Source organism: Lonchura striata, chromosome 2, assembly GCF_050655825.1.
Source record: "Lonchura striata isolate lonStrDom1 chromosome 2, ASM5065582v1, whole genome shotgun sequence".
Taxonomy (NCBI): domain Eukaryota; kingdom Metazoa; phylum Chordata; class Aves; order Passeriformes; family Estrildidae; genus Lonchura; species Lonchura striata.
In genome coordinates, this window is record NC_140704.1 from 42,505,290 (window position 1) to 42,521,578 (window position 16,289).

A 16,289-nucleotide genomic window follows, 5' to 3' on the forward strand; every position below is an offset into this window, starting at 1 on the left:
AAGTCAGCACTTCTACAGTTGGCTGCTTTTTACAAAGAAAATGTTCCAGTATATCAATCATTCATTGTACCATCGTTCCTTTAATGTGCTATGTACTGTGAAAGATATATGTATCTCATTAAATAAATAGAGTGAATAAGATGATAACAGCTTTTTGGACTATGGGGATTGACTTGCTTGTAGTTCTGTGGGAATCTGTGACAGAGATGAGAATAAAAGCAAATTCTTGGCTGCTGAATCCCAACTCCCCCTCTTTCCAATTGGGAAAGTTGCCTTCTAGCAACTTCTGTTTTGAGGATGAATGAGGTAGGTATTTAAAACTGCATGTGTTACATACACTGAATCCTTAGCTAAGCCTCTTGCATCAGGGATGGGAAAAAGAACAGAAGACATTTTGCAGGGGGTGGGCAATATGCCACGTTTGCATGCTTTTCTTTTCCTGTACTGGTCCTGGAAAGCCAGTCTAGCAAGAGATAGATCCAGGGGTAGGGAGTGCTGATGGGGAAAATGTCCTTTAGGAGGGAATATCTGCTTCTACCCCTCCCACCATTACCTACCATAACAAGAAGCCTGTTTCTTGCCCATGAAACTCTGCCCTAATTCCTTCACTGTCCTGTGGCAGGGGCAGCCCCAGTCCACTTCCAGTTGTGTTGTGTTTCTGGGAACTGTGGAGATGGTTCTGTTTGGACACCCTGCCACCACTGGCAGGCTGTGCACAGGAGCTGACCAGCTGGGCCAAAGCCATGTTGGCCTTCATGAGGAGGCATTTCCCTCTGTGCACAGAGTGGTGATGCTCTCTGGAAATGTGTCTCTTCATACTTTTTGGTTTCCCATTTCATGAGGCTTTTTAGCCTGCTGTAGCTATGGGAAGCTGAACGTTGGCCTAGAAAATGTTTGGGCAGTTGGTAACAACAGTTCATCAAGGTCTAAACAGACAAAAACAGCACTTCTCATGTTGTTAATACCTGCAGGAATAAGTGACCCCTCTTTAGGCATGCTGGTCATCCTGTTCACCCTTGTTCTCCATAATCAAGCTCTTGGTTTTTCCCCTTTGGGGGTCTTAGTAGTGTATGTTTGTCTTTTTTGTAGTTGGGATTTTTTATGTGGATTTTGTAGCTTTTTTCCCCATTTCTTACCTCAATTACGGTTTTTAAAATGGAGAGGAGATTTGGAACACTGTCCATCATATTAATAGCTTTAGTGATTCATCCTACTGTAGCTTCACAATTAAAAAAAGAACAACAGAACTCATCTCCTAAATGAATCCAAACAGATCTTTGTGCCAACTGCCTATTAGTGGAAATTCCTCTCTCATCCCGCCCACTCTGATCTCCTAGGCATTAACAGGAGATGGAGAACAGTGTCTCCATCTATGCTTCCTATGTCCTTACCACTTCCTGAGGATGTTTAATACATCAGATAACCTGTAGCTAACAGGCAGAAGGTGCTGCTGTGTCCAAACTTGCGTGAGAGTGTTATGGACCTGCAAGACACTGGAGGGCTCTGCCAGAAGTGTCTGGTGAAGAAACCAGATGAATATTCCTGAAGACTTTACCTGTTCACCAGCAGCCAGTGCTGGTTAGAGGAGAAGTAGCTGGGCTGTGAGAATGAGACAGTGATGCTTTTGCTAAGTGAATGGGGGTGGAGGAAGAAAATGGGGTAAGCTCTTCATGCCTGTGAACTCTTGGAAAAAGAGTAAAGAAGAGCTGACCAAAAATAGAGTGACTCCCACAGGCTCTTAGCTGCTGGAGCAGCATCCATTGTGGCCGAGCTGCAAGCCTCAGGATATGTTCTTAATTCCACTGCACAGTCTTGAGCTGTCCCCACAGCAGTGTTTTTGTTGAATTCTCCTTGTCTGGCTCTAAGACTGCTGCTTTCTGCCCTGTCAGCATCACTGCCAGGGAAATCTGCCTCTTCTACATCCCTCTCTCACTCTTTCTGCTCCCCTGCAGCCCACTCCTCTCAGGAGTCCTCAAGGGCACATCCCATCCCCTCCCATGGGGCATCATTGCCCTCTGCCAGCTTGGCAGCAAGAAGATCTGTGCAGCTTTTACATGCATGTCTCTTCTGGCTTGGCTCTGGTCTATCAGTTGCCGTGTCTCCTGGTGCTGAAGGGTGGTACTTTAGCATTTCAAAGCAGAGAGTAAAAAAATGTCAGTCCAATCGATTTCTTTGGTAACTGGGGCGTATTACTCACGTGGAGCAGAGCCCTGGGTATCCCAGTGTCACTGGGAAGCAAGAGGGTGGATGAAGGTGGTAGGGATGGGAAGGAGGCGGTCTGTGGGCAGCTTGAGGGGTGATTGATCTAGGGACTGCCCTCTATATAGAAAGAAAGAGCACAGAACTGCTCTTAAGAAAAGTAGCAGTGTGTCTGACCTGCCACTTCTGCAAGTGCCTTTCAGTTCTTAGGATGTTCTCTGATGACACAGTGGGAGTGGCAACTCTAGACCCATTTCATGAGGGAGATTTAGTAATGAAAGTTTCTTTTATTGTGAAGCAGCTCTCTTCAGGTGGAAAACTAAATGCTTTCACCTGTTCCAGTGTTACCTCTGCCTCCTGGGAAAGTTTCTTATCCCAGGTCTACTGCTGCTGACAGCACTTTATGACTGATCTCAGCTTGGGGGACTGAGGAACCAGGGGATATGGAGGGCGATTGCTTGGCTTTACTCCCTCAGTACAGCCTCTCTTGGGTATGTAAAAGCAAACAGTGGGATTGTTTGTTACTATTTATGCTCTATCATTCCCTGAGGTATCAAAAATTATAGTTCCTGAAGGTCTGTTTTCACTGAAAGTGTCAGATTTAAAAAAAGTGGATGATAAAATGTGGGAAAACAGGCAAAGAATTAAGACAGTTCTCTGAGTACCTGTGAAATTCTCCTTTCATTTCTGCCTGCAACACCCCTTCCTGTCCACATCCCGTTGTTCACTTCCATCAAAAGCAGCTTTCTCTGAAGCAGCATGGACCAGGATTTAGGAGCTGGCAATGAGGAACAGAAATGAAGATGGATTACTTTAACATTCCTAGCATTTAACATATATTCCTGACACCTGCTAAAGCACATACACTCACTTCAGCTAAGTGCAGGGAAGTGAAAGAGCTGCAGTGAGGGAAGAGGTAGAAGAGGGCCTTGATGTGATTTTTACTAAAAAGCTGAGTTGTTCATTCCTAGCTATTTAGCAGGTATGGCTGTGGCAGAGTCTGAAATGAGAATTGCTAACCTCTGAACATTGGCTGCATCCATCAGGCTGCATCTCTGAAGTGCCTCTTACGCCTTTCCCTTGGGGCTGGAGGGGAGAGAACAAATCAGGGGTGAAACATCTGAACAGGCTGTTTTCAAGGAGACCTGTCTGGCTCAAGGGGTTTGTAATGGTCGGCAGAGCTCCACACCAGCCAAATGCCTGTCAAATGCAGGTGGCAGCAGTGGTGCTTTTATGGACTGTGGGCTTCCTGTGCCTTTGAAACACCCACACATACACACTCTCCTTGCCATAATGGAGTATAGAGAAATCATGGTTTTCCCTCTGCCAAGTTGTTGCAACTTGCATTGACTCTGTTGAAATTGCATGTGCTTTGTTCTTCTGACAGACGTTAAATTTCATAATGCCTGCGGGCTGGCCTTCCTTTAAGGGTGTGCTTGCTTGTTAAAGGTCTCCTCCATGAACTGATTAGCAGGCTTTGCACATGGCTGCTGGGCTCAATCCATTCTTGCTGATGCTGTTGAAGTCACTTAAAGCTGTGCTCACAAGATGAGAGGTTTGTAGTGGAGAGGTTATGTACAGAATTGGATGATATCATTATACATTTTTCAAAGACACTGAAGAAGTAAAATAAAGCTTTGAAAGTTGCTACCAATAAAATAATTCAGGATCTGTCCCCATCAAAATTTTCTCTTCCTGAAAACTGATTTGACTGCATTAGCAGAACCTGAGTGATGTACTGCTGTCCCCAGTGGCTTTCTCTTCCAGGCTATCCATGGAATAGCCTTGGTTGAGAGTTGCACAGCCATGAGGAGCAGCAGTCACCCCCACTGACAGAGGAGGACAGATTGAGATGTAATGTAAACCATCATTTTTCTGTGCAGGATGTCTGTGGCACCTGGGACAAGAGCCGGTTAAAATTGCTGTGGTGGAAACAAAGGCTTAGTGTTAGAAAAGTCCTTTATGCCTCTCTTGATACAGGCTAGCTGAAGAGATGAATGAGTACTAAGAATGAGATAGAGAAGCATCTTTGGGGCATGGTTTATGGAGAGTTGATCCTGCCCTGATAATCAGATGATCACTCTAGGTCCCTTTCCTCTTTTTCCATGGTTGAAATCAAAATAACACATTTTTAATTTGCTGCTTGCTTTTAGGGAGTTTCTAAATGAAGCAGTTTTTCAGATCACTTGCCAAAGGAGATCTATGTCATTTCTCTTTCATTTGAGAAATTGAAATTAATTTGTTGCTCAGATCCCCAGAGATCACCTCTTGAGTTTGTGTGGCTTACATCTAACACTTGATTCTTTGGCATTATTCAGACTCCCACACACCTTCAGTTCTTCCTAAGACAGACCCCTCAGGCTGTTGAAATCTTATGAGGTATAGGAATCCCTTTTGACTTCATTGAGTTCCATGATTCTCCATTCAATCCCAAGTCGCAGGATCAAGCTTTTAAGTTGCAGTAGCTCTTTTCAAATGGAACTGCTTTGGCAGTAGACGAGGTGTTTGCTTTGGTCCCAAGTATGCCTGGCTAACTTCCTCCACATTGCCGTGTAAGAAGTGTCTCTTGGTTAAAATGCTAAAGGATGTTTGGGATGTCAGAACATGTGCTTGAGACATTGCTTTTTTTTCCCCAATGGTAAACTTGTACCAAAAGAAATTTAAAATTGCTACCTTTAAAAATGGCAGCTAGAAACAATCCAGTGAGGTAAATACTAATCAGAATTTTCCCTTCCTGAAGTTCCCCATGAGTCACAGGGGCAATTATTTACAGCCTGACTAGCAGTGAATCTTAATGCATAATGAAAATTGAAGCCCATAAATTCTGTAGGTGAATCAATATCTCAATTGAAGTTCACAGCTGAAGTTATAATCAATACTCTGATATAAGCCAGTAGTGTTTCTGCATAAAGGAAAACGGCATCAGGCTGTAACAGAAGAGGAATCAGGGAGGCTTTGGAGCAGCACAGAAAAGGTTCTCAGGTTGGAATGGGAAAATGCCAACAGTGAAACCCTTAAATGCATTAGCTTATCATTTGTATAAGGGCTGGCTGTGCTGTGCAAACCAGACTCTCAGTAAATGAAGGTCTGATTGCTTTAATGACACATCAGTTCCTCTCATAAAGAGCATAGCTCTCCTCTCTTCCATGCCAGTATTTCTTTTGGAAGACAATGGCAGTTCCTAGGCTTCGATCCTGGATTGCAGCCAGAGCAACACCCTAGTGACTGGGGATTCTCCCTCAAGGCAGTCTGTAGACCTGCAAGTCCTTCCCCCACCCCTGGATAAAATGAATGTGATGTTCACTAGTTCACATTGCACACTGGAGTGTAGCGAAATCTGTCCTGGCAATACTCCTCGAGCTATTGCTGCCTGCACACTGAAGGTGTGCAGAGCAGGAGGAGGAGCTGGGGCTCCCAGACCTCTGCAGGTGGCCCAGTGACTGCAGTGCTCCATTTCCTCACACTGTGGAAGTGGTCTGCAAAAAGCAGAGTGATCCAGAGTCCCAGAAAACATACTTTTCTTTCTAACAGATCTTCATACAGCTCATCCTTAAAGTCTTTTACATTTTCTTCTTCAAAAGCATAGAAATGAAAATGAGACAGGAGCCTTCCTGTAGAGCAGCTCCCAGTTCTTTTTGCTTTATATTTTTTTACAGTTTTAGGGAGAGCTTTGTCACTTTTTTTTGTTCTTTCTCCTCATTCCCTGGAAGGGAAAAAAATTACTGAAAGAAGCCTAAACTCTCTTGAATAGTCTGTAAAATATGATTTATGATGGAGCTGTAAACCTGATGTTTAAAGGATCCTCTCTTATTTTCCACAGGTCTTTGCCCTCACCATGTCAAAGAGTGTTAATGATGTGTTCCCTCTCCATTGCATTCCCCACCTGTCATCCTGCTAGGATCTAACTACAGAATGAACATAGCAGCTGTGTTCAATGCTCTGCTCGTGTCCATCCTCGCTGCCGTGCTGTGGAAGTACATCAGACTGTGCGATCATGCCGCCATGGTGGAGGAGGAGTTGGTCCTCATGCGCCAGTCTCAGGAGCTGTCTGAGGCTCAGATTGACTACCACGCAGCTCTGCAGGCCCTGGTGGAGAACGGTACCAGGATGGTGTGCACTGGCAGGATGCACACTGACCGCATCTGCCGCTTTGAGTCCCTCTGCTACTCTACCGAGGCTGAGGAGTTTGTCTACTTTCACAGCAACTCCTCCGTCATGCTGCCCAACCTGGGCTCCCGGAGGTTCCAGCCGGCTCTGCTCGACCTCTCCTCTGTGGAAGATCACAACACCCAGTACTTCAACTTTGTGGAGCTGCCAGCTGCTGCACTGAAGTTTATGCCAAAGCCAGTCTTTGTGCCTGATGTGGCGCTGATTGCCAACAGGTTCAACCCAGACAACCTGATGCACGTCTTTCATGATGACCTCCTCCCCATCTATTACACCATGCAACAATTCTCAGACTTAGATCTGGAGGCACGACTCTTCTTCATGGAAGGGTGGAGTGAAGGTGTTCACTTTGACCTCTACAAGTTACTGAGTAACAAGCAGCCGCTCCTCCGGGAGGAGCTTAAAACCCTGGGCCGGCTCCTCTGCTTTACCAAATCCTATGTGGGACTATCCAAAATCACCACCTGGTACCAGTATGGATTTGTCCAGCCACAAGGGCCAAAGGCTAACATCTTGGTTTCTGGTAATGAGATCAGGCAGTTCACCAAATTCATGATGCAGAAGCTGAACATCAGCCTGGAGGAAAGCTCCAGTGAGGAGTACATTGTAGTCTTCAGTCGAACAATCAACAGACTTATCCTAAATGAGGCAGAACTAATCCTGGCTCTTGCTCAGGAGTTTCAGATGAAAACCATTTCCGTCTCTCTGGAGGAGCATTCATTTTCTGACATTGTCCGGTTGATCAGCAATGCATCCATGCTGGTCAGCATGCACGGGGCCCAATTAGTCATGTCGCTTTTCCTGCCAAGAGGGGCCACCGTGGTGGAGCTCTTCCCATATGCTATCAACCCCGAACACTACACCCCTTACAAAACCCTGGCAACCCTTCCTGGCATGGACCTGCAGTACATTGCCTGGCAGAACATGGACAGGGAAGACACCGTAGCCTACCCGGACAGACCTTGGGATCAGGGTGGGATTGCTCATTTGGACAAAGCTGAGCAGGAGCGCATCATTAAGAGCACGGAGGTGCCGCGGCACCTCTGCTGCCGCAACCCGGAGTGGCTGTTCCGTGCCTACCAGGACACAAAGGTGAACATCCCGTCTCTCATACACGTGATTAGGCAGACTGTGAAATCTAAGCCCGGACCCAAGAAGCAGAAATGGTCTGGTAGCCTCTACCCTGGCAAAGTGAGGGATGCCAAGTGCCAGGCCTCTGTCCAGGGCACGAGTGAAGCTAAACTTGCTGTGTCCTGGCAGATCCCTTGGAATCTGAGGTATCTCAAGGTCAGAGAAGTAAAATACGAAGTATGGATACAAGAGCAAGGGGAAAACACTTACATGCCTTATATATTGTCCCATCAGAATCACACCTTCTCAGAAAACATTAAGCCCTTCACGATATACCTGGTGTGGATACGCTGCATCTTCAACAAAAATCTTCTGGGACCTTTTGCAGATGTGCTCTTGTGTAGTACATAACCTGCTGCACTACCTGTACAGCTCTAATCTGCTCTCGACTCCATCTGTGGTTTAAAACCTCGTCTTGTAGTTTGTAGAGGGCTGAAGAGGACTAGACTGTACCAGTGCCTAAGTGTCCATTTTATTGCACTCCACATGTATTCTTTCAATGGTATTTATTTCCAGTGAGTGTTTGGGAAAAAAAAAAAAAAAAAAGAGAAACCTCTGTGTTCTTCAGAGTAACTTCCAGAGGTTAAATGACATGCTGAATACATGTAATTGAAAACAGAATGGAAGTGAATTGTGTGTACCTTGGTCGTGATTTAAATTTGCTCCTATTGTGTGATGACTATTTAAGCACAGCGTTAAAGCGCAGTTAATTCCATGGCTAAGTGGGCAATTCTCATCAGCTTTTTCACTGTGAGTTATATTTTTCCGTAATTCTTGACTGTAACTTTGAGTTCAAGATTTTGTACGAGAGCCTTCATTAAACTGCTGTAAACCTCCTCAATACTTTTCTGCATTTTATTATTTGCCCATTGCTGTGATAAAATGTGTATCTGTAGCTTCCTATGTTTATATTTTGACTGAAGAGAATGACCACAGACTACAGCTTCATGTTTAAAATCAGATTTTAATGCACCCCTATTGCAAAAGATTGTAGTAACAGATAAGAGGTAGAAGGGATGGAGTAGGTAAAATAATTTACTGTGCTTTAGGATTTTTCATTTTGTGAGTTATGTGCAGGTGTGTGAGAAAGGAGTGGGGTGATTTGGGAGAACTGGTGGGGAAGAGATTGCTTTTACAGCAATCTGCTCAAGAAAATCTTTTTTTTTTTTAATTTCATCAGAATAATCGGTTGATAATAGCTACTAATAGGTACATGCTTTGCTGGGGAATAGGAATAGGCAGGTGGTGGCATAGGGAAGCTTTCTGTGCACAGGTGTTCCTGGATGTTGGTGGAAGGAAGCAGAGTCAGGCAGGAAACAGGTAGATATGCCAGGGAATTGGGCTGGCCAGAGAACATGGCAGGGATCAGGCTGATGACACTCACACCTCTGTTATTCCCAGTGGGGGGAGTAGTTTACTGTAGACTTAAATTCATTTTCTCTGAGATCAGAGCCTGGCTTCATTGCCAGGCTAACACACTGACTACTTTGGAGATCTGCTTTAGCTGGAGACCCTAAATGGCACTGTCTTTGAAAAATGGCTCTGAGTCACAAGTGAAGTTCTTGAGGAGGGGAAAAGGAAAGGGGCAGGAGAGTGAGATGTTTCCCTGATAGATATTAGCATCCTCTATAGTTTATAACCAGTGTGGAAGCAAAAGGAAGAGTGCTTTTTTCTCCTTTCCCTCCCAGTCCACACCTTCCTCCCAAGGTCTGGATGGACATTTGAAGAATACGATAACTGTCTTGCTTTCTGGGCTGATAGATGAGCATCTCAAGGCAGGATTATAAATATGGGTTCTAAGGAGAGGGGGAGTACAAATGGCTGTATAAATTTGGACAAGAAACAGGATTGAAAAATGAGCAAAATACAGCACAACATCAGACCTTTGGGCAAGTGCTACTTCTGTAAATTAGTTTTCATTATGTCTGTTTTCAAATGTGTTTAAAGGATTTAAAGGAAGGGAAGAAACAGAACACAAGTCCCGAAGTCTGCATTTGCTTTGCAATTTTAACCTTGCCAGCTGATGATTTTTGCCTTGTCATTTTAAAGGGGCATGGGAATATTCCCATTGTCGTTTTCTTAGGACAAAATGGGCTTCTTGCTGAAGTGAGTATTCGAGCTGTGCCCCTAAGTCTCCATGTGGCTGCACATGCCACACCATGTATGTCAGAGCTGAGGTGAGAAAAATTTCCTAAAGGATGGCAGTGAAAGCAAGATGTTCAGGGAAGCCTCCAGGACCTGTAGCTCCCCAGGAATTTGCTGGCTGATGAGCTCCCACTCACAAAAGGGTTTAGCAGCAGTCCCACATCCCCACATCCATTCAAGCTGAAGGTCAAGCCATCCTGCTGGCTAGTGGCCATCCTGCAGGCTCTTGCAAAGGTGGTATTGTTGGTATCCTATTTGGTAGTGAATGAGTCTTTGGACATTTTAAATGTAGTCAGCATTCATTTTGTATCAGTTCTCAAAAATAATTTTCTTTGAGTGTGTGAGCTGCCTGTGTTCTCCTAACCATTGTTCATCCTCAGCAGGATATTGATCTGCTTGTTGCCTTCCTGCCTGGTTTTCTCCATGCCTTTTGTAGTAATCCTATGCCTGTAATTTGTAGATCATCCCATTTCACTTAAAATTAGTTCCATATGATTGCAGATTTTATAACATTTGCAGATTGGTTACAGCACATTGACTATTTTCTTCTCATATCCTAATGACTAATCAACAAAATTGGCTACAGAGCAATGAAATATCATATATGTGGGTTTCTGTGCTCTTTACTCTGGCATGAAGCAGTCTCATGTTCAGAGAGAGACTAATTTTTTCCAGAAGATAATCAAATGTGCTTTCCAAAAATGTACACTCAGGTTCTGTCTTCCTCATCAGTGCTATGAGTACTTTATGAGGTGGAAAAAAAGAAAAAAAAAAGGCTTTTTCCTTTTCAAATTCTCAGACAGCTGAACACTGAAGTTGTGCTGGTGATGTTGCCATTTGCCTCCAACACCTGCCCAGTGTAAAAGTGTCTGTGCTGGCACCTCACTACTATACCTGAATTTCTCTTCTGCCAGAGCACACAGCAGTGAGAGTCCCTGGTGCCGCCTGTAGCTGTCATAAATTAGGCACAGTAATGTTATGGTGATTTATACTACCTCAAGAACTGCTTTGGAGTGCTGGCATCTTTCCACAGTAAATTTTTTTTATTTTAAAAACTTTGCCATCAGTGCTTTGTAGGCCCATTGCATTTCTCAGGCCCAGACCTCCTGTGTCCCATGGGCTCTTTGCCTTCCTCTTTGTCAATGCCACTTCTTGACGGATCAGAAGGAATGTTTGCCTGACGTTATTTGAAGTTCTGTCCTATAGTGAATGCAGATTCTCTGTGCAGAGAGCTGAGGCTGCATCTCTCATGTGCAGGAAGGCAGGGCTGGAGCTGGATTAGTCTATTTTTTCATTGTGTGAGCTTGTGGGACTCCTATTGACAAGTTGCTTTGTGCAAAAGACTTGGGAGTTTCTATTGCTGCATCATTTGGTTCTGCTCCCAAAGGGAATACATTATGCCCTCCAGTGCTGTCTGACCATGCTGTTCTGGAAGAAGAGAAGTAGCTGGGATTAAATCCAGAACCCTTTGGGGGCAGTGCAAGATGCTGGTCTTGAACTCACTGCTGCTGGTCTTGTCCGTGCTTGCAGAGATGGATCATCCAGGAGGATTCCCTCTGGCTGCAGTTTCATATCTCCTTCTAAATAGCCCAAGTGCAAGCACCAGCCAGCGGCTGTGGGAGGGCTCTTACTGACGTTTGTGAGGATGAAGAGGAACTGAATGGAGGGCTTGGACCCACGAGGTGCTGGAGCAGGAGCTGCAGGCTGATGGTAATGCCTCCATGGTGGTAGGGGCAGGCAGTGATCGGCTGGTTGCAGCCCAGGTTGGTCACCCAGGGTGGGTTTTGCAGCTTCAGAAGGTGACTGGAGAGAGTTAATCAAAATACTTGGGTCTGCAGCATTCAAATTGAGATGTTTCTGTCTCCTTCCTCTCCCCTCTCCTGATTCTTTTTTGACAGATCCTTTTCTTAAGGAAATTATAACTCTTAAGAGCAGTAACCTGGGACTTTGCAAAGTACCTTTTTTGGTTTTACCACCTCAATCTCTAAGAGCTAAATACATTACTCAAAGTAAATGTACAAGAGGATTATTTGTTAAAGCTGTCTGCTGATTTTTAAAATTTTCATTCTTCTTTCCATTTCAAGCCACTTTTTTGCCACCATCTCTTAGGGCTTTGCATATCCAGTGCTCTGGGATCTGTGAATGTTGCTTGTTCCAAGACACCAACACCTCACAGGACCCAAATTAAGTGAAGACAGTTAGGATATTATTAATTTCAACACCCTCTAGGCTGTTGGTGTCGGTAGCTCTGAGGCAGAGGCACATTTGGTGTAGGTGGACTGGCAAGGGCCCTGACACAAGCCTTTAGCCTCCTTAGGGCAGGAGTTGGTTCAGGTCCACAGCAAGGAGGTTGTTGCTCTCTGGGATCCCTGGGTGAAAGAAACTCTATAAGCACACCATCATTTAATTTGCATTGAACAAAACAGTGACTTCAGCATCTTTATTACTGTATCTCTTCTGCTGAGCTGTATAAATAGCAGACTTATTTCTATAATATTTTTGGTTCTGGTGTCTATGCTGGTGTAAGGTAAGATTGGTTTAGTGGATAAAAGAGCACTTAATTTTCCCTTGCTGGACTTGGGAGAGGCACACTTTTGGAATGGCTTTCAATGTGATGACTGACAGTCCATCTGTGCTGTGGGTGGTATGAGAAGCATCACCATCTGCACGTGTGTGAGGCACATCACCGTCCCTATGTAAGACAAGTCACCTCCCCCAGCGTGTCCCTCCTGAGGGGCTTTCAGCCAAACCCTCTGCTAGTGTGGGGCTGGCTGCAACACAGAGAGCCATGGTGAATTTGCACTGATTGAGGGCCTGGCCCTGCTTGTCACCCTCTCAGGTTGTCCCTTCAGAACATGCTGATTACTAAATTAATTGTTGGCACGTTCAGACAGATGCATGGAATAGCCTCCTGTTTGCTCAAAATAACTTGGCAACAGTCGCCACCTTTAAATGCTGCTTAGTCCTGCCATTTACAAGTGTGCTGCCTTTAAAATTTAATCGAGTTTCCCTTTGTTGGGTGTGCATTCAAACAGCTCGCTCCAATTGCCCGATTTACCTTCTGGGTTTAGCCGTGTCCTTGTATGCATAATGCAGCATCCACCGACAGATCCACTCAGGGTAACATCTCTGTTCCCTGCCCTAGAGACTCCCTGCTCCTTTGTCTCTCCTTGCTTTAATGTTCTCCTGGCCTCTAGCAATAGCCAGCCAGCGTGTGGGTAAGGTGGATGGAGGTGGGCGAGTCTGCAGGCATTCCATCCCCAGCAGCACTGTTGTTTTCCTGCTCTGGGTTTCCAGCAGTGTTATCCTGTGGATGTTCCTAGCGGTGTGATGTTTCTGCTTTTTCAGTCCTGCTGGGTTCCTGTGGCTATCCACAAATAGGTACTGGGGCAGCAGCTGCTCCGTGGGCTCTGATGGGTCTCCTGCTTTGGGGTGATTTCACCTGTGCTAACAACCAGAACCTTTCCCCACCTGCCAGCCCCAGGGGCCAGGTCTGCTTGTGGGGTGGCAAGGTGTGACAGACCTGGGTGAGGAGACAAGCTCAGGCTGCTGCTCAAGCTGCCTAGTGGGGTAGAGGCACTAGTGGCCATCTGGCCGAGGTTTTCATGAAATGTGTCTGTTTTTTTGTGGGATTCTCACTCCAAGAAACATGGAGGAGAAGGAAGTGGCATGTGGGGGAGTAATCTGGAGTAAATTACTGGAAGATCTCTATTTTTTAGGTGAGACACCAATGGAGGACTGTAGATCAAAGCCTTTTGTTTTGGCACATGACTCCAAAATTTGCTGTTTGTACAAGTCCTCATCCCAATCCTGCTCCTCTGTTTCAAAGATTTATATCATTCTCCATTACTTTGTCTTTTTTATTTGCTCTTTTTTAGATTCCATCTTCTGTTTTGCCGTTAGAAGATCAAAAATCTGAGCTGGACTTTGGGCAGAGGGGAGCAGGGGGAGAGCTCCATGAGAAAACACGTGTGTGTCTCCAGCTGTGGCCAGGAAGCCCCTGACAGCAGTGCTTCTGCAGGACAGTGCTGCCCAGTGCTGCCCTCCATATTTCATAAGCATTCTTTTTCATCTCTTTCCTTCTGACAGAGAAAGGTGCTTTCCTCCACACATGAATACTTGTCAGTTTCAGAGCCAGACAGCTGTGAAAAATCTCTTTCCTTTCTTCTTTCTCCAAATTCCTTCTTCAGGAGGGTGATGGTGCTTCAGAGGAGCAATTTGATATGCTCTTTGCTTAGGGGGAAGAATGGGATTTGGTTGTCTTCGAGTGAAGGCTTCAGATGCTTAGCATTCTTGTTCTTTTCCAACCTCTCACTTGCTAAATTTTGGGCAGGAGGTGACTCTGTAGGACATAATCTGGTTATTGCTGATGCCTGGAAGATGCTTGTCCTTGGATAAAGTGGACAAAGAGCCATTGCTATGCAGCTCCAAAGGGCCAAACACCAGTCACATGTCCCAACTGCTTTTGTGAAAAATATTTTGTTTCTCTGACATCTTTTCTTTCCTTCACAAAAAAAAAAAAAAAAAAAAAAAAAACAGAAACAAAAAACCAACAAACAACAACCAAAAAAAACCCAAAACAACAAACCAAACAAACAAAACCAAACCAAGTAAAACAAAAGAACCAAACTCTATTAGGGAGAATTTTTGATGAAATATGTAAATTCCAGTGCTATCTTTACACTCAAAACTGGTTTTGACACGATTTTCAACAATTGATTAGGGTCTAGAGGAAGAAGTTCTGATTAGACACTGGTTTACTTATGCCATTTTCCTTTTCCCAGGCTAGAGGAAGGGCTGAGATATTGGCTGACCTGATAGTGCTTGTCCCCAGTGCCAAATTTTAAGTGGAAGTCTCAGGGCTGCCTTTTCCTCCCAAAACTGTGCTGCAAAGCTGGTAGGCAGAAAGAAAACTACCAAAGAGCAATTAGCTGCATTCTCTACATTGCATGTTTCCCTTTTAGGCATCATCACTTTTCTGAGAAAGGACGTAATTTGAGTGTTCTACTCAGGAAAAACAAACAAACAAACAAACAAATACAAAAAAAAAACCCAAAAAAACTCCAAAAACCCCCAAAACAAAACACACCAAAGCAACAACTTATTTCTTACAGCCCAGGTTTGGGAATACTCTGACCAGCAGAGTACACTTCCTGTAGCAGTAGTGTAGGGAATGGTGGTAGGTGTGTAACGCCAGGCTGTGATGGACACAGCTGCTGATGTGGCTTTTCCCAAGGTGAGCACCCCTGCTCTTACCCTGCTCCTGCTGAGTTAATCCTTATCCCATGAAAAGCAAGAGCATATTGGTGGCCAGTTTGATGCATCCTCACCAGTAGCTCAGGTGAGGGCCACCTGGGTAAGCACCACACATAAATAAGCTGCATAGTTCTAAGCAAGGATTTTGGCTCTGCTTTCTCAGCTCTGTTTCAAAGCAGTAACATTTCAGGGGAAATCAAGACCCACAAAATGACCCATGGGGAGTAGTAGTGCACCTTGGTTTGTGCTGCTCCTGGCCAGATAAGCCATTTACCTGGAAACCTTCTCCACTTGGTGGAATTAAAGAGTATCTTACAGCCAATCCCACATGATCTGTAGGAAAATCAGATCACCATTAGGTGATCAACAGCTTCAGGAGCAAGCAAACATGCCTGAACACAGCCAGGTGCAGTCAGTGTGTCCAGGTGAAGCTGCATGGAGCTTTTCCCTTTTTATCCCTGTTCTGGTCAGATAGCTTTTTTCATATCCTTCATGTAAACAACCACACGGATTGCAGCAGAATAAACAAAAATCAATTTCTTGAATGTCATTGCTTACCGGGACAGAGACCAACGTGGAGCTCCATGAAGCCTGTGTGCAGCGCTGCAGGCACAGCCACCTTTGCTGGGGCTCTGCCCTAGAGGGGACTACACCCACCTGCACTGCCTTGGGAGCCTACCTACCTTTGCATGGATGTACAGCAGCAGGGGAAGTCTGACAGTCACTGTGAAAGGGATCTGTTTATTGTTTAACTCTGAAGCTGCCTGACTCACAGGGGAGCCCGTTCCTCTCCACGAAATCTAAACAGACTGGAAATGCATGTTTTGAAATGCTTTAAAAATGTAAGCTATCCATAAATGCAAACTGATTGCAAATCTGCAGCTTGAAGCAGAGGCAACAAGAAGCATAACCCCAGTGCAATTTATTTTAAAGTGTTTTGTCTGTTTCCATTTAAAGCATTTAAATAACCACACTGGTACCTCTACGCTCACCTGCTGTACACCTGCTGCTACCCCAGCACAGCTCTCCAGCTGCCAAGAGCTCCAAATATTTCAGACCTTGATGTAGAGTGTTTCTTTCAAGATCCTGCCTACTGGAAGCCATGGTCCTACAGCACACTAAGCCATGAGGCTCTGGACTGCTTCACTGAGCTTAATTTAATTGCCTGAGACCAGGCACCACCAAGACCAAGTTGCCATTGTTCACTTGGAGGTGTGGCTCAGGGTAAATAATTTCCCAGTTTAGCTAAGAAGGCAACTCAAAGTCTGCCAGAGTGGGATCCTATATGTGATGGCATGGCTTCAAAAGAAAATGCTGCTGACAGTGGGCCCACTCTGTTTTCCCATTATCCAGGGTGCATCCATGGTGACACCAGGGTGATGCTCCAGGGC

At 45.0% G+C, this 16,289-nt stretch overlaps 1 protein-coding gene across 12 annotated transcripts in view; it reads left to right on the top strand.

The window, feature by feature from the left end:
• The window catches only part of POMGNT2 (protein O-linked mannose N-acetylglucosaminyltransferase 2 (beta 1,4-)), a 55,483-nt gene that overhangs the window by 22,917 nt on the left and 16,277 nt on the right, over window positions 1-16,289 (top strand). For 11 of the 12 annotated variants that reach the window (XM_021525890.3, XM_085569404.1, XM_085569415.1 and 8 more), the window contains one exon: window positions 6,020-8,338. The exons of the other annotated variant lie outside the window; for it this stretch is intronic. In XM_021525890.3, coding sequence (XP_021381565.2) covers window positions 6,112-7,848 — 1,737 coding nt within the window. In that variant the 5' untranslated portion in view covers window positions 6,020-6,111 and the 3' untranslated portion in view covers window positions 7,849-8,338. Of the gene's footprint in view, window positions 1-6,019; window positions 8,339-16,289 lie in introns of those variants that run through there. 12 annotated transcript variants of the gene reach the window in all.